Source organism: Eretmochelys imbricata, chromosome 8, assembly GCF_965152235.1.
Source record: "Eretmochelys imbricata isolate rEreImb1 chromosome 8, rEreImb1.hap1, whole genome shotgun sequence".
In the NCBI taxonomy this organism is placed as follows: domain Eukaryota; kingdom Metazoa; phylum Chordata; order Testudines; family Cheloniidae; genus Eretmochelys; species Eretmochelys imbricata.
The window spans coordinates 12,897,516-12,922,906 of NC_135579.1; the positions used below are offsets into that span (position 1 = coordinate 12,897,516).

At 42.6% G+C, this 25,391-nt stretch overlaps 1 protein-coding gene across 4 annotated transcripts in view; it reads right to left on the reverse strand.

Annotated features, from left to right (window-relative positions):
- TCF7 (transcription factor 7) overlaps positions 1-25,391 on the reverse strand; it is a 121,414-nt gene that overhangs the window by 28,607 nt on the left and 67,416 nt on the right. For all 4 annotated transcript variants that reach the window (XM_077824318.1, XM_077824316.1, XM_077824319.1 and 1 more), the window contains exon 4: positions 2,717-2,849. In XM_077824318.1, the coding sequence (XP_077680444.1) occupies positions 2,717-2,849 (133 nt within the window). The remainder of the gene's footprint in view (positions 1-2,716; positions 2,850-25,391) is intronic.

Below are 25,391 nucleotides of genomic sequence, written 5' to 3' on the forward strand. Positions count from 1 at the left end.
ATAAACTCTTCCTTATGGGGTGTCACGGTAATGCTGACCAATGACCCCATTCAGGAGCAAGGCCTTCCTTCCCTGTGGCTTCCTGCCATTTCATTATGCACTTTCTTTATCCATAATGACTTTTTCCATGCGCTTTCCTCAGGGCCATTTCTCTAAGCGTCCCTTGTGTATTCCATTTCAGAGAGGTCTTGATTTTAAGGGCCTGATTGTCTCTTCCACCACAACCTATTTGTGCCGCTCTGTTGGTGTCAAGGGGCCATAAACTAAGTTCATGTGGCCAGCTGGGAATTCCCCTTTGCTAATGGGATTCCCTGGGTGCTCTTCACAGCTGTCAGTAACAGAGTGTGGTTAGAGGAAAGGGGGTATGGCCGGAGTGTCTTTATACATTGGCTATTTTTCTGGCTTTCAGGACAGCTTCTCTTGGAGCCTTGGGCAGCTGGGAAGAAGTTAGAACAGCCTTGAAGCTGCTTCTACACGGAGGGCCAAATGGGTCTTCAGCTGCCCTCAGAATTGGGGAACTGAAAAACATAAGCACCCTGCTTTGCTCTCACTGCACTTGGCACAGGATTAAAACCCAGAACCAGGCTTTAGGTATCTACCTCCAAAAGGGACATGGGGAAGAAAGATCCCCAGATTAATGTCCCCCATTTGGGAAGAAAGAGAGCGAGCGTGTGTGCATCTGTCTGTGTGATGAAGAGTGAGATGTTGCCAGGGAAATGCCTTATGGTGAAAGGATATGAAATGAATGATCCCTTGAACACAACATTGACCTTTTGTATAGTTACCTGGTGACAACAGAACATCAAATAACCTTCCAGTTATGTATTAGCCAATAGATCCTTGCCCTGAAGGACACTGAGGATGTAGTTTGGCCTATCTCCAGGAGGAGAGCACTCTAGATTCATGGGTCTTCAACAGAGGTTTATGCTGTGGGACTATTAGCAGCTCCAGTGCCAATCTTAATTTTCATGAAAGGACATAGGGCAGCTGCCAGTCCCTGGGGTAGGCTGGTGCTCTATTGTTTAAAGCTTTACATACTAATAGGAAGTCCCTGAAGCACACTCACAGGCAGGGACTTTCAAAGGCCCTTGAGGAGTCATGGAGCTGTGTTCTGCAAGTAGTTTTCAAGGGCAGCCTGATATAAGGTGCATTGTGTTATATTCCCTCAGGAGCCAAGCAAGATTGGAAAAAAATAAAAAATAAAATCTTCCCTCGCCACTTTTGTGAGACTTGGAAATCTGCCATTAGCTATGCTTCTAATAGGTTTTAATTTAACTTTGTATTTTTCTGATGACTTTATTACATGCTGGTGGCTGGCAAGCAATCTGCTGTCTGGAAGAGACACCAGACATATTCTGGTATCTGTTCCATGGGTGTAAATCCTCAGCAGTCTGTGGACTTACTGAGGGTAACACTGGTGAGACCAGAATGTGGCCCCTAGGGTTCAAACTGCTGACAAATCACCATCACCTCCTTAGCCATTCCCCTTACTTTATCACACATTGTTTGGCAGCACTCGTAACTCAGCTAAACTATCATTTTGCAACATGCTCAGAACCTTTAGAAATTGAGATTACGTGGACTGGTGACTGTTGTATGAAATTACAGAAAATTCCCCCACTCCAAAAGGTGAGCAACAATACTGTGTGGGTGGAACACTTCATTTCTTTACCTCTCAATGGGGGTGTTGGCAGGATAGCGTCACAAAGTTTAGAACGGTAGGTAGCCATGTGGCTTTGGTATGCAGGGCTTTGCGTGAAACACACCATCTTGTGTATGCACCTGGAGTTTTCCACTGACTTCCAGGTTCAAATGAACCCAAGATCCCTGCCAGAATTTAGGTTGACGCAAAGCTGTAAATTAACCTAGTTTTACTTGAAACTATTCCCAGGGTCTGCCCAAAGTTTGTGAATCTTAGCAAAGCTTTGGATGAATTTGGAAGATTTTGAGTCTGTTGCACCAATACAACATATAACAGCAGCTTCTCACTAGCCCCCAAACCAGAAATGATTTATGATAAATTCACACATGTATTCACTTTTCACAGTACAGGGAATAACCTCTCCTTATCGTACTTTCCTCTATACTCTTCCTGAGATGATTGTCTGCTATGCATTATATTAACAAATAAGAGAAATCCAAATACTCAAACTGTATGACAACCACATACGCATGGCTGCAGACTGTAAAAATCCAGCTACACACCAGACACAGATCCCAGTTAGTCAAAATATTTCCTGTTTCAAGCATTTATTTTCTCATAATGACAACCTGACAACTGTTCGGGTATGAGTCAAAAGAAAGGTTACTTTCCATTTTCTGGTTGACTTTTGTGAATCATCCCCAGACTCTGGTCTATTCTAAGGCTACAAAGGGAGTTATTACACGGAGAATTAAGCAAAATGGATGATCAAGGCAGATACTTTTTGATGTTCAAGCCTCTCTTGGCCATGACTGCAAAGCATCCTCAAGGAGCTAAATCCCAAGCAATTCCCCTGCTAGCCGATACCCCTACCTGCCCATGGCTCGCTGCACTTAGTGTTTGCATTGATGGTCATTTATTTTTTAAACTGGACATAGGTTAAAGAATCTGACCATGCTGGAAAAACACAGGCTATGTAGCAACTCTAATTTCAACAGCTTATGGCATCAGCCCCCTCTTCTAAGTTTTCATGAGGACCCCTGCCCCAACAAGCTTATGTAGGATAAGAGTTACCTTGTTTCTGGTTGATGTCGGCTGGCAGGTGTGGTGAATGGGAGCCATGGCTGAAATGTTCGTTGCTGTATGGAATGAGTGGGGTGAGTGGATGGACTCCGTGGGACGGCTGCACTACAGGAACCTTGTTGGACTGTAAAATACAAGGGGAGGGGAAAGGCTTCAGCAATTTATGCCTTTGTGCTTTACAATCCAGGTATATTGAGTATCTGGTATTACGTGTCTAAGCAAATATCATTAGAACTGCTATTCCTAGCGAAAGCAAAGGTCTGGATCAGAGACTTCACAGGGGGGAGGGATAGCTCAGTGGTTTGAGCATTGGCCCGCTAAACCCAGGGTTGTGAGTTCAATCCTTGAAGGGGCCATTTGGGGATTGGTCCTGCTTTGACTAGATGACCTCCTGAGGTCCCTTCCAACCCTGGTATTCTATGATTCTATGAAAGCAGCCATTCCTGCCTGCCTAAGACTGCAAGTGCCCTCTGTAGGCCTGGCTTTGGAAGTGAGATGCTGAGAATTATAATAAATCCTCTCAAAGACAGAGCAGAAAAATATCTTTACCTAAATAAATAAATGCTACAGTCCCTTACAGGAAAGATCCACACCAGCAGTGACGCTGGTGTATTTTGGACCATCACAGTAAAATAAAACACTGTTTTGTAATATTTATGATGTTACCCTGGACCAGCACAACCAACATGAAGTTTTCAAACTCTTCAGTACTACCTATTCCACACAGAATTTCTCAAATGTGGCCACCAGTGGCTTTTCTTGTGGCCACAGCCTCCTGGGCAGTGATGAGGGACGGGGGGCAAAGCAGTGGTCCCTCCCTCTGGAGACACAAATGCTGGAGGAGCAGGCAGCTAGTGAGTTCCCAACCTTCCTGGGGACGGTAGGGTTGGGCTCCAGCCCTGGGGTGGTGGGCAGCAGGCTCTGGCCACCGGGCTCCAACCCCAGCTGTGGGGCTCACACCCCCATCATCCCTGACCCCCTGCTGCCTTCACCAGCCTGTCATGTTTCTCCCATTGTCTCCCTATCGACCTCCCCATCCAAGGCTTAATTTGTCCCTGGGCTTGCCAGGACTGAGTAAGTCTGCTGATGTGAAAAGTGATATTTGTAGGTTTGTTAATATCACTTTTTACAGCAGCAGACTTACTAGCTAGCAAGTCTCTTTAAAAAAAGGAACCAAAAAAGCAAAAGAAACAACAACAAAAAAGACAAGAACCAGCAGAGCACCTTATTTGTGTTTCTATTCTGTGTAAGTTCAGTAAACAACAGAGACAACTACATTATTTTTATTATTGAGTCTGAAAAAAGATTCAATAAATTAGAATGATTTGGACACGTGTATACGCTATTTATTTGTTTTTCCTAAAGTTAATTCAGTATTTTAGGAAAAATTTGTCAGCGCGGCCACCACCAAGAGTTGGTGGCCACACATTAAGGCCACCAAAAAATTTGTTGTGAGAACCCCTGGCCCTACAAAACCTTCTTTATCTCAGGATGATACTGAGTATGTTAGCAAATGTACTGCTATCCTAGCACCCTCTGTTTTGCCCTATCAGTTCCCTCTGCTGAGGCACGTGGCAGGGGGGTGTGCTCTCTCTCTCTCTCTCTCTCTCTTTTCTAAATCTAAATGTGAACATGTGTTTTCTAAAGTAAGCGACAGGCCCGGTGTGTTTATATCAAAGGTGCTCACTAATACAGAGACCCAGCCCTCTGACTCCAGGGGCCCCTCAGTTTAGCAGACTTGAAACATGCCTATTTCTTGGGCTCTCAGGGGTCGGAGGGAATGAGTCAGACGCGAAGCAAGGAGGTGGGGGGAAACATGGAGGTCATGTGTGCCGCCCGCCCCCCCCGCCCGAGTTGCTGCTTGGCTTGTGCTGAGCATGCTCGCACGGACTGAGCATGCTCAGTAACATCTGGTGAAGCCACTGCCCTCACTCTGTCCCCGTCTCTGGAATAAGTTTAGTCACCTTTGTTAGTGTATAAAGTGCTACACTTTACATCTAGCCACTTCAACTACCAAATTCTTCCCTATTGGCAGAAAAACGTAATCCCTTGAAAGAAAGCTGAAAGATCACACAGCAAAATGGTTTCAAGGAAAGGGATAAATTACCCCTTCTTAGTTGCCCTATATGACAAAGAAAAAACGGCACAGAAAAGTGTAAAAAGAAAAGGAGTACTTGTGGCACCTTAGAGACTAACCAATTTATTTGAGCATAAGCTTTCGTGAGCTACAGCTCACTTCATCGGATGCATATTGTGGAAACTGCAGAAGACATTATCTACACAGAGACCATGAAACAATACCTCCTCCCACCCCACTCTCCTGCTGGTAATAGCTTATCTAAAGTGATCACTCTCCTTACAATGTGTATGATAATCAAGTTGGGCCATTTCCAGCACAAATCCAGGTTTTCTCACCCTCCGCCCACCCCCACCCCCCAAACTCACTCTCCTGCTGGTAATAGCCCATCCAAAGTGACCACTCTCTTTACAATGTGTATGATAATCAAGGTGGGCCATTTCTAGCACAAATCCAGGTTTTCTCACCCCCCCCCCGCTTTCCAAAAACCACACACACAAACTCTCGACCAAAGAGAGTGGTCACTTTGGATGGGCCATTACCAGCAGGAGAGTGAGTTGGGGGGGGGGGGGCGCAGAGGGTGAGAAAACCTGGATTTGTGCTGGAAATGGCCCAACTTGATTATCATACACATTGTAAGGAGAGTGATCACTTTAGATAAGCTATTACCAGCAGGAGAGTGGGGTGGGAGGAGGTATTGTTTCATGGTCTCTGTGTAGATAATGTCTTCTGCAGTTTCCACAGTATGCATCCGATGAAGTGAGCTGTAGTTCACGAAAGCTTATGCTCAAATAAATTGGTTAGTCTCTAAGGTGCCACAAGTACTCCTTTTCTTTTTGCGAATACAGACTAACACGGCTGTTACTCTGAAACAGAAAAGTGTGTGACTAAAGGTAAAGAATAAATAGCACAAACTGCCGTTCTGTGCTAATTTGTACTTACAAAGACACTTCCCTGCCTCAGACTCTGCTAAACCATAGGCAGTGGTCTTTTTGAAGTAGGGACAGGTGTCAAATGTAGAGATTCTGGAAAGAGCACAATCCCTTCAGCTGCCGGTGAAGAAAGGAAGACGCAAAAAAGGAAAGGAGAACAATAGGAAGCAAAAGGACAGTGTGTCCTGGGAACAGGCCCTCCAGATTCCTGAGCTATACTTTGGAATACCTAAAGGAAAGACTGGCCCCAAAGATTCCTACATAGTTTTACACAGAGTCAAGTACATTCCGGGACACAGAATTTAGGAGCTTATAGGTCCACACTTTGGAACACTCTGGGTTTTCACACGTACTAGTCACTGATTCTAGTTGTTTTAGGTTTTCAGCACCTCTGAAAATCAGGCCCAAAATGTCTCATGGATGGTTCTCAGAAATGGAGAAACCCGTATTTAGTAGACGCTTTTTGAAAGCATTGGCTTTCCTGAGTGCTGTGTAAGCACTCATCCAGAACAAACATCAACTAAATCTATACCTTCTACCCCGCCAAACCTGTGTAACCTCGGAATAGCTTCATGGTAGCCATGGACAAATCTGAAGGATGAAGCAAACAAAATTAAATTCAGAAAAAACATTTGTCTCCCCCTCTCTCTCTGTTTCACCATCAGAGCAATCAAGTCCTGAAATCTTTGTGAAATCAGGCTTCTGTGTTAAGCACAAAGCAGAATATTTCTGCATGTTGGAGCACAGAAAAGGGAACTTGTTTAAAACAGTTGCAGTGCTTTAAGGAAAACACACACACAAACTTTGCTGTCTGCCTCAAGCATGTCTGCCATTTCATACTTGCCCAGTTTCGCCCACAATGCCTTTAAACCCAAACTGACTTCACCATGATTAGGGAAACAGTCAGGATTTGTCCCAGGGAAAATCTGCAGACAACATTAGGACTGATAATAGTACAAGTTTTTGGAGGAATAAGAGTGGACCACATACAAATGCTGATCAGTAGTTAAAGGAGGGGACCCCGAATCAGCTCTCCTGGGTTCCATTGCAGCATCTACAAATGATTTGTTGTGTAGATGTAGGCAAGTCGCTTATCTCTAGGCTGGATTCTCCACTACCTTTCATCTGGTTTAGCATTTACACCTGTACAACGTGAGTATAAAACATGACTTTTCTGATTTCATAGCCGTTTCACACTTAAATCTGCACAGGTAGAAGAAAGTGGAGAATCAGGCTTCTGTGTCTTGGTTTTTTTCCATCTATAACAGAGGATAATAATACATAATCCACAGCAGTCTTGCAAAGCTGAACTTGTATGAAGTATTTTAAAATCCTTGGGTAAAAAATACAATATGCATTTATATAGCATCTCTGTATGAATTGGAAAATAAATAATCTGTGCTAGTAGAAACTGTGTTACTTCACATTTGTATACACTACCAAATGTTTGCTCAAGTAAATAAAACAAAGCTGCACATAAAATTTTATTTAAGAAAGAAAGCAAAGCAACTCTCCAAACTCAGAGTGTTTAGTCAAACACTGGATCTTTAGGTTCTACCATGAAGCACTGAATTTTGACCACTCTGGATCATGAGAGGAAGTCTGGAATAGTTTTTCAGGGATATTTCTGAAATTGGCTATAGTTAAAGCCTAATTAAGTGCTGGACTTTCAAAGTTAAGGATATGCAACTCTATATGCATATCTCCACGTTCCTAACTTAATACATTAATACCCAGCAGGCTCGTGCAAATCAGTTGTCTGTGCACACTAAAAGCCACCCTTATACCCATGTGCTTGTACAAATATTTGATTTGTGCACACAGCTAGTGCTTTATGTGCAAAACTTAGGCACAAGCAAAATTATACGTGCAACTTCACCTGCCTAACTGATAATCCAGCCCTTGATATATTAAGGGTGGGATTTTCAAAAATGCTCAGTGGGCCTAATTCTGCCTCCTTCGAAATCAGTGATAAAACTCCCATTGACTTAAATGGGAGCAGAGTTAGACTAGTGCCAAATACTTTTGAAAAATCTAAACCTAAGCATTTCTGTTGTCCACAAAAGGGCAGAATTTTCACTCTTTCACATCCAATCTGGTCAAAGGGGAGCATCATTCTACTATTTGATCCCGGTAGGAGGTACAGTCCTGTGCTCTTCTGATGTGTGGACTGTGGGTTTCTAAAGCAATGAGTAAAACAGCTGGCCATTTAAAAAAATGTGATTCATCATTATTTTAATCCCCAATATATATAAAAAGTAACAAAACACAAAGGTCATGCAGTCACAGCAAAGGCACAAACTGACAGTTGTTTTTTTCCCATTAGATGCAAAGCAGGACACCAGGGCTGGGCATACAAAAGGGCTGCAAATCAGTTACTCAGATTTTCTGTCAGTTCAGATGGAAAACAATTGCGTACACCAAGATAAGTCCAGCCTTTCCCCCCCGCTCCTGTTAAATTACTCCTTCACCTGGCTGTAATACCCTTTCTTACTACTCCTGGCCTGGCACACACATCAGGCAGGCCAAGGCCCTAAGCAAGCAAGCAGGCAGAAGCATGTCAGTAAGGGACTGCCCGGGGGTGCTGCTTCCTCTCTAACAGCAAGTTGTCAATGGGAGCCTGTTTCCTGAGCTAGACAAACAGAGAGAAGGAAGGAAGGTTCTGGGAAGATGCTGAGAAACTGAGAAGGTGTCTTCTACTTTGATTCACAGCTTTAAATATTTCAGTCCGTATTTGTTCACAACCAGGAGCCACCTTCATGGTTACTAAAAGAAAAGGAGTACTTGTGGCACCTTAGAGACTAACCAATTACTCCTTTTCTTTTTGCGAATACAGACTAACACGGCTGTTACTCTGAAACCTTCATGGTTACTGGTCACCATCAGATTCTCTATAAGCTGCCAGGCACTGCAAGTTGTAAAAACAGATCTGACGGCTACAAAAGCCTATACTCAAGACAGGGGGCATCATTTCCCCTTTTGATAAGGCCTGGATTTAGTTCCTGCAAACAATACATTAATACCTGAGAGAATCTTGAAGGTAAGTCTGAAATTGCCAACCAATAACCAATAAATTGCCTTATGCTACGAAAACTGACCTGAAGACAAATGTTTCCACAAGCTGAATTGCATTTAATATAGGAGTATTTTAAAAATTTTAATAGTCCCTCCAACCAGGCCCCTATTTAACCTTCAACCTATATTAGCTTTGAGAAGACAATTTGCAGGGAGAACGCAGGAGAAATAGAACTGTTACTGGAGGACTCTGAACAGTACTGCTTTGCATGTATTTTTATGTAGTTTAAATATTTCACCTGGAAAAAAAAACACTGAAATGACATTGTAAGGGATGTGGTGGTATCAGAAATAGGTCTATCTAGAATGTCTCTCTAGAACACAGGGGAAACTGGGATGGGAAAATGTAAGTTATACTAAAAATATGAGGAACTGGATGACTCTGGGATTGGTGAAGGGCTCTATGAACTTTCGTCAAAAAGTCACTGATTCAAATTCATTTTAGGTCAGTGGTGGCGGAAAGTTTTTAGTTATCAACTGAGGGCTATTTTAGATGCCTATCTAAAATAGCCTGTCTGGTTTCAGTCCAGCCTCCCATGGACAGATGTCTACATCAAAACCCACCAAAACTGGAGTCTTTGTTTCCAGTTTCAGTAGAGGCCAAAGAATGAATGGGCCACAGAGATTAACATCTTCTCACCCTTAAAAGTGGGACCATTCACACGACCCTACAGGACAGCTTACACTGCTCTGCTACTCACACACGGCCTGTTTTATGGACAAGAGGATGGACACAAGAACTGTTTTTTCCAAATGGGACACAGTATCTGAATGTTCTTGTGTCCCAGATCACTATTTTCTCTAACAAGTTTGACATCTCAGACTTGTCTCTAAACACATACTTTCTCAAGTGTGCAACTGCGCATTCTCGTTTTGTTCACCCTGGTAACCAAATAACACTGTGTTCTGGTGCAGAATTCCTGTCACCGTCATGCATAATCTTATACTGCTCTTACTTTTAAGTAGCCACACTACTGAGATTACTCAGCCTCTACTAACCTGTGTGAAATTGAGGGGGGGGGGGGAAAGAAAAAAAAAAAGACCCAGACAGCAGCAGCTATCACTCTGAAGCTGAAAAGCCACCTTCCTAACTAATGTAATTGGATGGGCAGTGCAGAAATGCAGGTGCATTGATTATTAAGGAAGACAAACTGCTGGCAAGGGACAATTATGAGACTTCCTCCCTCACATATAGGTGTGTCCAACTTCAAGAGAAGCTCTAGGCTAACTATCAAATTCTTATTCTTACTGAATGGACATAAAACCAGAAGATTCATCATCACCACCACCACCGCAGTATCTTTCCCTTCACAGCAGGATGAAGGGCTGGGCAACTCCATCCTTGGCCAAACGTGACCAAGATGCATGTGCAAACGGGTACCATTTATCCCTGGCTGCCCAAGATTCCTGAAGCCACCAGCGGTTTTACCACTGCATTATCCAAAACTGCTCAAAGCAGGTGTTAAATCATTGACGCAGTGCTGAAAATGCTAACAGTCACAGGACCCTTGTCTACACTTGGAATCCCAGCATTGCTGCTGCTGGTGGAACTGCATCAGTGGTAGCAGGTAGAGGATATGTTTTAGAAATATTCCCTTGTGTAGACAAGTCATAACTGAAAGGAAGACACGTAATGCTGGTGGCCCTTAACTCACTAGGGTCCTGAGCCAATGAAAGCCTTTTTTATTAACTTCATTGGGAGTTGGAGTAAGCACCCAGGGTCAAAGCCCTCAGCTGGTCTGCAGACATGAGCTGTAAACTCTGGATATAGCATTCAGCATGATACCGAACTTCCTATGGATTCTCACCTGAGATTCCAGGTCTGTGCTTTGTTGCTCACACATTAAAATAAGAGAGAACTGCAGGTAACACAAGAATTAATACATTAAAGCAAAAGAGCAAACGCATCCAACCACAATTTGAATTACACAACAAAGACAACAGAGGATCTGTGCATGGGGAATCTTTGCTGGGACAGACATTTGCACATTTGATACAGGTGCTAATGTTTCAAGGTTTCCCCCCACCCTCCATTTTGAACAAAATAGAACTAGTACAAAGATGTTTAATAAAACTACTTAAGTGGCGCATCTCCTGTAAGAGGGAAACTTACAAAAGTCATTTCTTAGATTTCCCTCTGTTTGAGAAGAAACTAGCTGGAGGATTTTGCTGACACTTTATAACAATCAGGCCTAGCAGCAGGTTACTGACACTCCCAGCTGAGATAAGCAAATTTCAGAACCTGCAATGTCACTCTATCCCCACTCGAAATGAAGAGGGCTAAAACTAATAACTGATCATGCACTTCAGATTCCTGAATCCTCAACATAAGGGTGAGGATTTATAATCAAAGTTTCTTCCATTACACTTTTGATATTTTAAATAATACTCTGCCACTATTCTGCCCTGCTAGCTATTTTTTTTTTAAAAAAAGGACTGCAAAGTATTCCTGAGGCTTTGGAAAACTATAGTCAAATGGCAGACTCTGCAGTTACAGACCAGTCTGTTAGCACTTCATCCAAGTAAGCCACTACAAAATATCCCAGTAATATAAAATAAGTAAAACAGTAAGAAAGTATCTGCTCTCCAAATTTATGTTTGAGACATCATATGGAATCCTAACCTCTGGCTCCCAATTCCTATTTACTACCTCAAATCTTTTCTTTAAAGCAAGAGCCTTGCTCTTGTACTTTCTTTCCTACACTCTCTTTCAGGGAGGAACAGTAAGGGAGCACCGATCATATTTCAGTTATTGCCCTATTGTAAGAGTCATATATTTTATGCCACCTCTGGCTCCCTGGGGCTGCCGTGGATTGGTTTGGGTTCCTGGCATAAATTAGAGTAGCCTCAGGGCTGCTCTAACCTGTATCTGCCTTCAGCAGGCCCTCGAGCCTATTGCAGCAGCTGGAGATCACTGGAGCATAGCATGCTCTGGCTATGCCCCTTCCTGTTAACCTCTATGCCAAGGGCTGGGAGGGACTGTGGTGTCAAGTTGGCTGAATCAGCTCTATGCCACCTGAAGATTTCCCTACACTAGCCTATTGTAAGGCTAGTTTGCAGCTACAGAGTAGAACACAATGGGCTCATCTGGTCCATCAGCTTCAATGTTTGAAACCTTGTAATGCGAAAACGATCTACATTTAAAACATTTTAATTTCCTTCTGACTTTTCATTCCATTCACTAATTACTGACTTTAAAATGAGTGGGTAAACTGCAAGGAGTGGATGACAGTTGACACTTGTGGGCTCCAGACCTTACCAACATGTCAGCCATAAAGGAAACAGAAATCACGTACTGACCGCAGGACATTTCTACACTGACCCTTTGGTAATTAATTGTGCCTGTTATGGAGGATCTGGCTCATGGAGCTTCGCACTGCCACATTCTGTTTCCTCAACATCCAAATGGAAAAACACAATAGGTCTTCTTTAGCAAAGGCAGAATTAATGATCATAACAACATATTCACTTACATAACGCTTTCTCCATGCCTAGATCTCAAAGCAGTTTATAAAGGAGGGAAGATCATTAGCCCCATATTACAAATAGGTAGGCACGGTGACTTAGTTATAATCACAGAGCAAGTCAATGGCAGATTCATGAATACAACCAAGATCCCAAACCCCTGCCCAGTCCTCAGGACAATACTGCCTCCGTGGCTTCCTGAAAATTAGTTCGGCAGACACCACAGAAAATGCCAGCCTTCTAAGCAGTGTAAATCTGGGAGGAGGGTTGTTTTTCCCCAATTTTTTTTTATTTAGACAAACAAAAAAGTAAAATTTCCATTTTTGCTACATAATTGTTTCCCTGGTGATGTCACTGCTGCCTTATAAGTATATCACACACCATTCCTCAGGGATCATACGGTCTCCTTGTGATCACAGAAATATGCCACATGCAAGAGATCAGTAGGAAAAAAAGACCATCAGCGAGGATATATTTACGAATGGTTGCTGCTTACTATAATACTTTGCCTTTCTGTAGCTCATTTCATCTCAAAGTCTTCAGATGTGCCCTTTTTTTTTTTTTTTTTTACAGATGGGTTACAGAGGCACAGTAAGGTTAAATGACTTGCCTGCTGTCATACAGTAATGCAGTGGCAGAGTTGGGACTTGAATCCAAAGAATCAGTTCCTGGTCCTGTCTTTTAACTAGTAGACGTCACTACCGATGTTATAGATATGTATCGTTACAAAAGCTTGCTGTGTACATTGTCTGCATTTCCCCTCTCCTATTGCACCTACCCACCTTGCTGAAATCTCTTTGTGTTCTGATGACACATGCACATAGCAGTGAGCTACTACCAGTGAGCTCTAGTCACAAGAGGCGCAAATCTGGAAACACTCCCCTAAGTTTTTGTATGACTAGTCCCTCACTGTCACTAACCAAATACTGTACACAAGTCTGCCGCCGCCACTGCTGAGTTGAGTGATCACTGTGGTTTCTAGCATTCGGCAGGGTAACCTAAGCAGCGGTAAGTGCAGATTAGTCATATCACTTTCAAACTTTCCCACATTGCTGGCCCCAGAAATAGCTCATTGAAAAAGCAGCAGGCAAGTCTGTCAGCTCCCTTAATCTTTGGGGAGACTCTCCATGACTCCATGAGAAATTCTTGTGAATGAAAGTCAAAAATCTGGGCAGCTCACTCCATCTTATTTTTGTATTTTACCAGATTGACTTTAATTGGCTGAGATAGGCAAGAAAGTTATTCAGACAACTGAAGGAAGGATTTGATTTTCCATCTAATGGAAGGGAAATTGTGGTTTTGGGGATTGAGCAAAGAACTGGGAATCCCTGCCTGGCAAAATAAAGAAATAGCATGGAATGAGCTGCCCAAAATTTTGAACAAAGATCTCTTTCCAGCTCTAGTGGTTAGTGGCTGCTGTGTTGCAAGTCACTGAACTGCCCTTTGCCTTAGTTTTCCCGTCTGTAAAATAAGGATAATAATCCATCTTTGCGAAGTGCATGAGCTCAATGGAAGAATGAAAACCACCAGATAAGAGCTAAGCATTGTTGTACGTGTAGGGTGACACTTTCAAAGTCACTTAAGTGAATTGGGAGCCTAAACCAAGTTTTTCAAAAGCGACTTTGGCACTTGGAGACTACATCCCATGACTTTCAGTGAGATGTGCCTTAGACCCTTAGGCCCTTTCGAAATTTTGACCCTCTAACCTCTAGATCCTAAACAAAGTTGAGAACCTGCACAATTCCCTCCTTTTTTCCTCTCACCACTTGTTCAAACATGGGACTGCACTGACTCGTATTGGCATCTACACTAAAACAAAACAACAAAACAACCCAAAACCCTTGGCAGCAGGTCTTAAAGCCTGGGTCTACAGACTTAAGCATGCACTACAGTGCTAAAAATAGCCAGGTAGATGTTCCCTCTTGGGCTCTGAAAGTTGGCAATGGGGATAGGCCTCAGAGCCTGAATGAGAATGTCCACACGTGGCTATTTTTAGCACCATAACACAAGCCTCGTGAGATCCAGGCTCTGAGGTATGTTGCCAAGGATTTTTTCCCCATCCTTAGAGCACTATATGCTGTTCCATATCCTGCTTATAATTATATGTATTGCCTGGATTCCCCAGTCCAAAAAGCTGAACTTAAAGCAGCTGGAGATTGCCCCTGGAGAATTGCCCCTCTGTAGGGAGGTGGTCTCCATCAGCACGAAGCTGGAGAAGGTGACATTGCTGCCACCTGCACCACTTCTGTAGCCATCTGGGCTGGAACACCGGGGTGTCAGGAGGCGAGGGGAGTGCTGGGGCAGGGAAAGGGTTAGGGAAGGGAGTGTCAGGGCAGGGAGAGGAAGATCTGTTCCTCTATACACCCAATTTTCCACTGATGTTAAGGACCTTACATGTGAGTTAAAGCTGTCCCGCTTTGGAGCATATCAGGCTCCCTGACAGCCTCCCCTCTCCAAAACACGCAAGTAGGACTCAGGGCGGTGGAGAATCAAACCCAAAATATTTTAAAATGGATTAACTTTTCCTACTCGAAGTAGAAAATCTGAACATATACCACAGTTAGTGTAGGTCCTACACATAAACACAGCTGCACATGTTGATATGGATGGGAGACTGGCAATAATCAGAACTCACGTGAATATTCATGCCACTCTCCCATAAGAGCCACATAAACAAGGACAATTGTAAGCCGTACTCACTGAATAACCTTTTTTCATAGTCCATCTGGGTCTGCTGGAAAACAGCAGTCTTCAGCAGCGGAGCCTTGACTATCTCAAAAGCCCTGTTATCTGAAGGGGAGTTGTGTCCCCTGGACAATTCAGATAAGAAAAGTTTGGATAATCAGCTGAGCTGGCTTCCCTGAGGCTAGCCTGCTCACAGGAGCTAAAATCTTGCTTCCTTTGTTTGCCCAGTCGAAAAGAGAAGCTCCAGTTCTGTAGAATTTTGTATATGTGCAGAGCTTAGTCCTCAGAGCCTAAGAGTTCTGTATAGCTGTTCGTTACACTTGAGGTGGCTTAAGAGGAAAAGTCTCTGAAGCCTGCATGCAGACTTGCTGGGGAGCCATAATCTGAAGTAAATGGATATCTCCCACTTAAGACTTTAGAATGACTGTGGTTCTAACATACATGCTGCAAGCTATGCAGTCAAGTCAGGAAAAGTCATCCTACATGTGTTTGTCACATTTCACTTCTCAGGGAGAGATGAGTCCACATTTAGGCCATGAAAAACAAAATGCATGAACATTTACTGTTGCTGATTCAATGGGGAATTATCTTTTTTCTGTAAAATTAGTCATCCGAGCCCAGCTTTTGTGCTTGAGAAATAAAGCTATAAGGTCAGGCTGCAGTGAATACGAAGCACACTTTGCACTGGAAGAAGTTCCCAAGCTCAGATGGGGTATACCCTCATGCCTTTGCTGATTTCATTTTCATCTCCTTGCACTGTAATCAACTCAAATTAGTGCAAAAGTATTAGGGATGTGATCCATGCTGCAGATTGAGAAGGAGTACTTGTGGCACCTTAGAGACTGACCAATTTATTTGAGCATAAGCTTTCGTGAGCTACAGCTCACTTCATCGGATGCATACTGTGGAAAGTTTAGAAGATCTTATTATATACACACAAAGCATGAAAAAATACCTCCTCCCACCCCACTCTCCTGCTGGTAATAGCTTATCTAAAGTGATCACTCTCCTTACAATGTGTATGATAATCAAGTTGGGCCATTTCCAGCACAAATCCAGGTTTTCTCACCCCCCCCCCCACACACGTGTGTTAGAACACGTTAGAACAGCATGTATGTTAGAACCACAGTCGTGTGTGTGTGTGGGAGGGGTGAGAAAACCTGGATCAGTGGAGAGTGATCACTTTAGATAAGCTATTACCAGCAGGAGAGTGGGGTAGGAGGAGGTATTTTTTCATGCTTTTTGTGTATATAATAAGATCTTCTAAACTTTCCACAGTATGCATCCGATGAAGTGAGCTGTAGCTCATGAAAGCTTATGCTCAAATAAATTGGTCAGTCTCTAAGGTGCCACAAGTACTCCTTTTCTTTTTGCGAATACAGACTAAACATGGCTGTTACTCTGAAACCTGTCATGCTGCAGATTGAATCTGAAGTTTATTAGAAGCTCACAGGGGTGGGTGGATGTGAGTTTGCATGCAATGTTCTGATTTAGGCCCACTGCAGGCATTGGCCTGAACAACCTAGCTCAGAACCAGATCTGAACAGCCCCATGGTATGTCTAGAATCTGGCTGCTTTGCCAGTTTGAGCCATTGTGTAATAAAAATAAAACAAATAGGATTGTTCTGATGCCTCTAGACACCTTAAGCAAATGTCTCTTTGTGCTATTGCATCACAAAAACTTTACTGATAGAAAATATCACACCCAAGGTAAAAATTCAATATAATTTTTGTTGTTGTTTGAAAGCGTGTGAGCACATACCACTTGAATATAGCAGTAGCAGCCGCCGCCACCTCAACTCTCTTAGCAACTGGGCTACCTCCAGTGTCAACTCATTTCACATCTCTGTGCACTTTTTCTCTTTTCTCACTTTTGCTACACTGTCTCATATCTCCAGCCCACTGCTGTAGCAGAAAGGAAATAAGGAAAGTTAATGCCGCTCACACTTGGGCGCTACTTTCCGTGGCTACGCTGCTCCCTTCACCAAATGTAGCGGGGAGGGGGGTTAGCATCTCTGGGGCTGCTGCTCTGTTCTGTGTCACTGAGGTACTGGCTATCAGATATGGCTTTCTGGGGTCGCGTGAGTACTGGCCTCTGACCTAGCTAGAACAAATGGAGGCCTGCCTGCTTCCTCTAATGAACAAATGATGAATGCTGCAAAGAGCTACTAGATAGTGGATATGAACTACAAGGACTGGACGAGTGATGAGTGGAGTGACAGAAACAATGGCAGGTTGCTGCTGCATTTTGAAATCCTAAGATAGGTACTCAGATGCTAAAGCCTCTGGGCCAGATTCCCAGCTGCAAGGTGCCATGAGTGGTTGGAGAGGGCAAAAAGGAGCTAGTTTAACGTCTCTGATTCTGAGGTGAACTATGCACTAGCCACACAGCTGGTGCAGATGTGCCTGGGGAAGCTTTAAAAGATGATAGTTGGCTGTGTCCCTCAAAGGGCCATTGCCAGCTCAGAGTTTTACACTTCATCACTGCCCTTCTCCACCAGAACAAACCCCCAAGCCAGAGGGAGCCCTGCTTAACTTTCATATTGCAGGTTGAGTTTTCAGGAGATAAACTAGATAAACCATCATTTTACTGATAAAATTTGCCTTTAAAATTAGCAAGATGACAAGCATGGAGCCCTAAGAGAAGCAGATGGAACATATCTCAGAATTCTATTTATTTTGCATGAGCCAGAATAGAATTCAGCTTACTCTCCAACTGCTGTGTTGTCCTCTTACTCTATGTATGTTCAGCACCTGACACCTTGGGGGGCAGGATTCTGACTGGGGTCCCCAAATGCTATTGTAATAGAAATAAATAAGAAAAATAATAAGAGCAGCAGCAAGAGTAAAATAACATTATAAAAAATTTAGTTTTGTCACTAAAGTGAACAGTGTGATGTTGCTGAGAAAAAGGCAAATGTCATTCTGGGATGTATTAACAGGAGTGTTGTATGCAAGATGGGGGAGGTAGCTGTTCCACTCTACTCAGCACTGGTGAGGCCTTAGCTGGGTACCATGTCCAGTTCTGGGGCCACACTTTAAGGAAGTCATGGACAAATTGGAGAAAGTTCAGAGGAGAGCAACAAAAATGTGATAGGTTTAGAAAAAATGACCTATAAGGAACGGTTGAAAGAACTGGGCATGTTAGGCTAAAGAAGAGAAGGCTGAAGGGGACACGATAAGTCTTCAAATATGTAAATAATTGTGATGAAGAGGAACGGTGATCAATTGTTCTCAATGTCCACTGAAGACAGAACAAGCAGTAATTGGCTTAGTTTGCAGCAAGGGAGATTTAGCTTGGATAAGAAGAAAAACTTTCCAAGTATAAGGATAGTAAACCATTGGCACATGTTATTTAGGGAGTTTGTGGAATCCCTATCTTGGAAGTTTTTAAGGACAGGTTAGATGAACGCCCATCAGGGTTGGTCTAGGTACTTTAAGCCTGCTTCATTGCAGAGTGATGGATTAGATGACTTCTCAAGGTCCCGCTCAGCTCTACATGTATTTCTATGATTCTATTATATGACTTTGAATAGACAAAGAAAGCAGATCTGTTGAGTAAGAAGTTGCTTTATTTACCTATTTTTCAGAGTTACAGGTGAGTCGCATCATACGCGCATTTAACTTACACAAATTCAACTATATGCACTCGCAAAAAAAAAAAAAAAAGAAAAATAACAAGATACCTGAAAATAGCGTGGGCTATTCCGCTCACCATTCCACTCAATGAGTGTATGCCCCAGAGTGAGCGTGAGATGGGAGACGTGAATCTGCTGTTCCCTCAGTCGGTCTCAGTTCCCGCATGCCTCTCACAGTGTGAGCATCTGCTGCGCTGAGTGTGAGTCTAGTGTTTAAAGATACTGTACGTATTTTTTGTACAACATGGCCCCTAAACGCAAGCTAACTACTTCATCTGGTGCTCAACCGAAGAAACAGTGATCTGTTCCAATGCTAGAGGAAAAACTGGCTGTGTTGGACCTATTGAGAGATGGTATGTCAGTCTCCAACGTGGCGCGTAAATATGGCCACAACTAATCTAGCATCCATGCCATCAAGATTCAAAAGAGAGAAATTCGTCAAGTCGTGCATCAAGTGTTCCAATAACTCCTAAGGTGATGAGCCAGGTGCGTGATAAGACTTTAGTGAAGATTGAAAAGGCATTCAACTTATGGCTGGAAGACATGAACCATAAATGTGTGCCTATCGATGGCAACACATTGCAAGAAAAGGCTCTTAGCCTCTATGCGCTGTTCAAACCTCCCTCTGAAAAGGGACAGCCTTCTGATGAGAAGGAATTCAAAGCCAGCCAAGGTTGGCTTAACAGTTTTAGGAACCGCTTCAACCTCAAAAACGTGCAGACTACTGGTGAAGCTGCATCTGCCAATGAAGAGGCAGCAAAAGCCTACCCCAAACAATTAAAGAAAATCATAGAAGAAAAGGGCTATCTTCCGGAACAAGTTTTTAATGCTGACGAGACTGGGCTCTTCTGGAAAAAAATCCCCAACCGCACTTACACTTCGAAATCAGAAAGACAAGCCCCTGGCTTCAAAGCAGCTAAAGACCATGTGACTGTTGTTTTGTGCCAATGCGGCTGGGCATTTAATAAGGCCGGGCTTGTTCTATAGGGCTGCAAATCACCGTGCCCTAAAAGGCAAGAACAAAAATCTCCTGCCTGTGTTCTGGCAATCAAATAAAAGGGCTTGGGTGACGGCAGCATTATTTCTGAATTGGTTCCACAAGTGTTTCATTCCGGAGGTCGAAGAGAAAGGACTTGACTTTAAAGTGTTGCTGACTGTAGACAATGCTCCTGGCCACCCTGCGGCACTCCGTTTTGCCCATAACGACGTTGAAGTCGTCTTTCTCCCCCCCAATACCACCTCCATCCTCCAACTTCTCGACCAAGGCGTGATTCACTGTTTCAAGGCCACATACACGAGGCTTACGTTCTCACGGATACGTAGTGCTATGGATGCTGATCTCCATCTTAATGTGATGGAGTGTTGGAATTCTTTCAACATTGCCGATTGCATCACTTATATTAATGGATGCAACGGATGCAATCAAGTCTGAAACAGTCAATGCATGTTGGCGAAACCTATGGAAAGAATGTGTGAATGATTTTAAGGGTTTCCTGACCATTGACACTGTACTTGAAACTCATTGTTCAGGTAGCCAGGCAAGTGGGTGGTGATGGCTTCGTCGATATCCCTGAGGAAGAAATTGAAGAATTAATTGAGAACCACAGAGAAACACTGACTAACGAAGAGTTAGAGGAACGGATAAAATTGTCTACAGAAGACAAAGATGATGACAATGAACAGGAAGAGCCAGGAAGTTGGAATCCTCATAAATTTGCTGAAGTGTTCCAAGCAGAGAAACACTTGAATGATTTAATTTCTGAATACGATCCCTCTGTGGAATGAAGCCTCAAAATCACATGCAGTATTACGGACAATTTGAGACCGTATCAAGAAATGTTTGAGCAGCTCAAGAGACAACGGCAACAGTTGCCGATCACCATGTTTTTCAAGGAAAAACAACCAGCAGCAGATGAGCCTACGCAATCAACTTCTTGAGCTGAACCAGAGCCAACCACTTCGTCTACGACTCGCTCTCCGTCACCCAAGCTCTCCATCACCTCCGTCTCCTGGATCTCCATCAAGCCCTGACGACCCCCCTGTAATTACCTCCCTGTAATTATCCCCTGTAATTAAAAATACAGTACTGTAAAATTATATTTTACATATGTACTCTATTATATACTGTAATTACTGTATACATTTTACATTTATACATATTACTGTACAGGGCTGTATACACAAAACCTGGTACAGTATACTGTACTCTATGGGCGATTTAAGGGATTTTCAAGGGTAATTTTGACTGAACGTGATTTTCGCCTTACGTGCTGACTTTAGAACATAACCCCCGCGTAAGCTGCGACTCCACTGTAAATTGCATTTAAGGAGCAAGAGGGATTGACTTGGGAGGAAAGACTAAAAGAGCTAAATATATATAATGTGCATGGCCAAACAAATTAAGGGGTGGGGATGTGATGATCATCTGCAAAATACCTGAAGGATGTAAGCACCAAAGACGAGAAGAATTGCCTCGGTCCAAAGGTCGATAACTGGGAATAATGGGATGAAATGCAGAAAAGGGAATTTTTAAGCCATATATCAAAATAAATGTCCTGTTAGCAAGAGCTCTCCAAAGGAAAGAGGTAGAAAGCCTTGCATATCAGGGCATTTAAAACTTGATAGGATAACACATTGATGAATGTGCTGAGAAAACAATCCTGTGCTGAGCCTGGATAGACACGATGAACGGATAAATCTTTTCCATATCCAATTTCAAAGCCATACATTAGAGTAGCACTCGCTGCACTAGGACACTGAATTTCTCTGCTATTGTTTCAGAAGGTGGAGGAAGTAACTAGGGGGACAGCAATTTTAGACTTGTTTCTGATTAACAGGGAGGAATTGGTTGAGAGTCTGAACACTGAAGGCTATTTGGGTGAAAGATTTTGAAATGACAGATTTCAGGATTCTAAGGAAAGGAAGGAGTGAGGGCAGCGGAATAAGGACAATCGACTTCAAACAGGCAGATTATAACAAACCCAGAGAACTGGCAGGTAAGGTGCAAAGGGAAGAAATCTAAGGGAAAAAGGAGTTCAGGAGAGGCAGTTTCTCAAAGAGCCAATATTAAAGGCGCAACAGCAAACTATCCCCTTGCAAAGGAAAGAAAGGAAGAATAATAAGAGGACAAGTATGGCTTCATTAGTTAGCTGAAAATCAAAAAGGAATCCTATAAAAAGTAGAAGCATGGACAAAGTGCTAAGGACGAGTACAAAAGAATAGCACAAGCATGTAGGGACAAAATCAAAAAGACTAAAATGACAAAATGAGTTACACCTAGCGAGAGAGATAAAAGGCAAATTAGTAGAGATTTTATAAATAGAAGCAGGAGTAACGGAAAGATGAAGGAAAGCATGGTCCTCTAGATAGCAGGGAAGGAGAGCTAATAACTAATGACATCAAGGCTGCTAAGGTGTTTAATGCCTATTTTGCTTCAGTCTTCAATAAAAAGGTCAATTGTGACCAGATACTTAACACAATGAATATTAGCAAGGGGGGGAAGGACCATAAGCCAAAATAGGAAAAGAACAAATTAAAGAATATTTAGATAAGTTAAATGTAGTCAAGTCAGCAGAGTCTGATTAAATTCACCCTAGGATATTTAAGAAACTAGCTGAAGCTTGGTACCACTAGCAATTATCTTTGAGAACTCATGGAAGATGGATAAGGTCCCAGAGAACTGGAGAAGCGCAAACATAGTACCTATCTTTAAACATGGGAACAAAGAGGACCTGGGGAACTACAGACTAGTTAGACTATCTAGGATAAGATACTGGAACAAAATGTATAAAACAGTCAATTTGTAAGCACCTAAAGGATAATGGGCTTATAAGTAATAGCCAACATGGATTTGCCAAGAATAAATATTACCAAACAAACCTAACTTCCTTCTTTGACAGGTTTATTAGTCAAAGATGGGGGGATGCTGTAGATAAGATATAGCTTGATAAAGGCTTTTGACGCAGTCCCACATGACATTCTCCTACACAAACTAAGGAAATGTGGTCTAGATGAAATTACTATAAAGTAACTGGTTGAAAGACTATACTCAAATAGGTTTCAGAGTAGCAGCCATGTTAGTCTGTATGCGCAAAAAGAACAGGAGTACTTGTGGTACCTTAGAGACTAACAAATTTATTTGAGCATAAGCCCACGAAAGCTTATGCTCAAATAAATTTGTTAGTCTCTAAGGTACACAAGTACTCCTGTTCTTTATACTCAAATAGTAGTTACCAATGGTTGGCTGTCAAACTAGGGGGAATGTATCTAGTCTGTTTTCACAGTGTGTTGTCCTGAATCTGGAACTATTCAATAGTTTCATTAATGACTTGGATAATAGAGTAGAAAATATGCTTATGAAATTTACAGATTACATCAAGATGGAAGGATTGCTAGCACTTTGGAGGACAGGATTAGAATTCATAATTACCTTGACAAATTTGGAGAATTGATCTGAAATCAACTAGATGAAATGCAATAATGACAAGTGCAAAATACTATACTTGGGAAGGAAAAATCAAATGCACAAAATACAAAATGGGTAATAAATGGCTAGGTGGTAGTACTACTGAAAAGGAGGTGGGAGTTATAGTGGATCACAAATTGAATATGAGTCAACAATGTGATGCAGTTGTAGGAAAGCTAATATTATTCTGGGGTGTATTCTGGAATGTTGTATGTAAGACATGGGAGGTAATTGTCTTACTTTACTCAGCACTGGTGAGGCCTCAGCTGGAGTACTGTTTCCAGTTTTGGGCATCATACTTCAAGAAAGATCTGGACAAACTGGAGAGAGTCCAGAGGAGAGCAACATAACTGATCAAACATTTAGAAAATCTGACCTATGAGGAAAGATTAAAAAACTGGGCATGTTTAGTTTTGAGAAGCCTAAGAGGGGGATCTAATAACAGTTTTCAAATATGTTAAGGGCTGTTATAAAGAGGACAAGATCAATTGTTTTTTATGTCCACTGAAGGTAGGACAAGAACTAATGGGCTTAATCTGCAGCAAGTGAAATTTAAGACAGATATTAAAAAAAAACTTTCTAACTGTAAGAATAGTAAAGCTCTGAACAAGCTTCCAAGGGAGGTTGTGGAGATTTTTGAAAAGAAGTTAGACAAATACCTGAGAGATGGTCTATGTATACCTGGTCCTGCCTCAGTGCTGGGGGCAGATAGATGACCTCTCAAGGACCCTCCCACCCCTACATTTCTATGATTCTTGAAAATAATTTCATCTGTCCTAAAAGTTAATGTTATTCAATATTAAAGCAATACCAACTTTGTTATTTATAAATAGCTCTACGCATGATTGAGGAAAGAACTGAGCAACCTTCTCAGTCGTCTATATATTTCTGGTCAGAGCTCCACACCTGTTCCAACACTGGCAAAGTTTAAGTTGCAGACGACTTTAACTTTTCCTAAAAGAACAAAGAGCTAAAATGCTCTGAGCTTGCTGTTGGCATGAGGTTCTTCTGTCTCAGAAAAGGAGCAGTTCACCAGTGAGGTTCATTTTACTGCTGTGGGTTTCTGTTTTTAAATGAGGATGGTATTATTTTTAAGCTACACTCAGTAGGGGAAAGAGCTGAACTTCTCACTGCTTACGGGCACAGGAAGAGACATTTCACTTCTTGAGTATTTATCTGTTGAGAGAAAGATGTAGGTGGTTCTTTGCAAGAAAGAAATTAAAAAAAAAAAAAGAAAGAAAGATCAGAAAGGTCCCTTAGTGGCTACTTCTCTCCTAGAGTGGCAGGGACAAGTACTGAGTTGATTACTTCCTATCAGAGAAAAGGAAAAACCCTGCAAAGTGAACTTTTGACATCACTGCCCAATATTGACAGTCACATTTAGAAGAAGAGCTACCTCACTTCGAGAAGCCTTCTTAATGGTGCAGAAAGTCCCGCTGCTCTCCACTCAAATTTTGCCTACGAAACACTCCACGGCTGCAATACTAATCAACTTAATCAAACTCACACTAATGCACATGTTCAAGGCGACCTGTACACTGTACCAAAATTCCCTACAAGTGTAGTGACGTGCCAAAGTAAAAGGGCCATTCGGGGTAATGGAACAAATGTCACAGTGGTACAACCACACTAACTGTATTGTAACAGAAAGCAGTATTTAATCCATTGCTTATTTCTACTTCAGTTCTGTAACATCCATCTCCATTTGGGTCCTGAGTGCCTGCTTCAATGTCACGTGTGCCATCCTCTAGGCCACAAGTTCTCAAACTGTGGTCTGCGGACCACCAGTGGTCCGCAAGCTCCATTCAGGTGTCCGCAGACAGTTCCCTCTAAGGTTTGCGCCTGGGCAGCTACACTAATTAGGTGCCTGGACTTTGGAGAAGACGTACCTGTAAGGTAAGGTAGTGGCCTTGAAGGAAATAGGGGGTAAATGGGAGGGGGCAGTGAGGTGAGAAAAGGGGGTGGGGGGAATCTGGGATGTGCAGGGCTGTAGAGGCCAGAGAAAGAGGCGACTTTCCCCAGCTCCAGGGCTGCTGCTGTGAGGAGAGACGGTCCTCCTTCCCAGCCTCAGCTGTGGCTGCTGGGATGGGGGACAGAGAGAGATCCCCACTCCTTCCCAGCCCCAGCTCGGGGGCTGCCATGGTGGGGGAGAGAGGGCACATCCATCGCATTAGAAATGTAAGATTACTGATACTAAAATATGAGTTGTGTGCTTTTATTTGTAGGGGAAAAAAGGTTAATTATTAAGGTTTTTTTAATATAGTGCTTTTATCCAAAGTGCTTTACAATAGTTAGCTAACTGTACAAACAACATTTGGAAAGATCATTA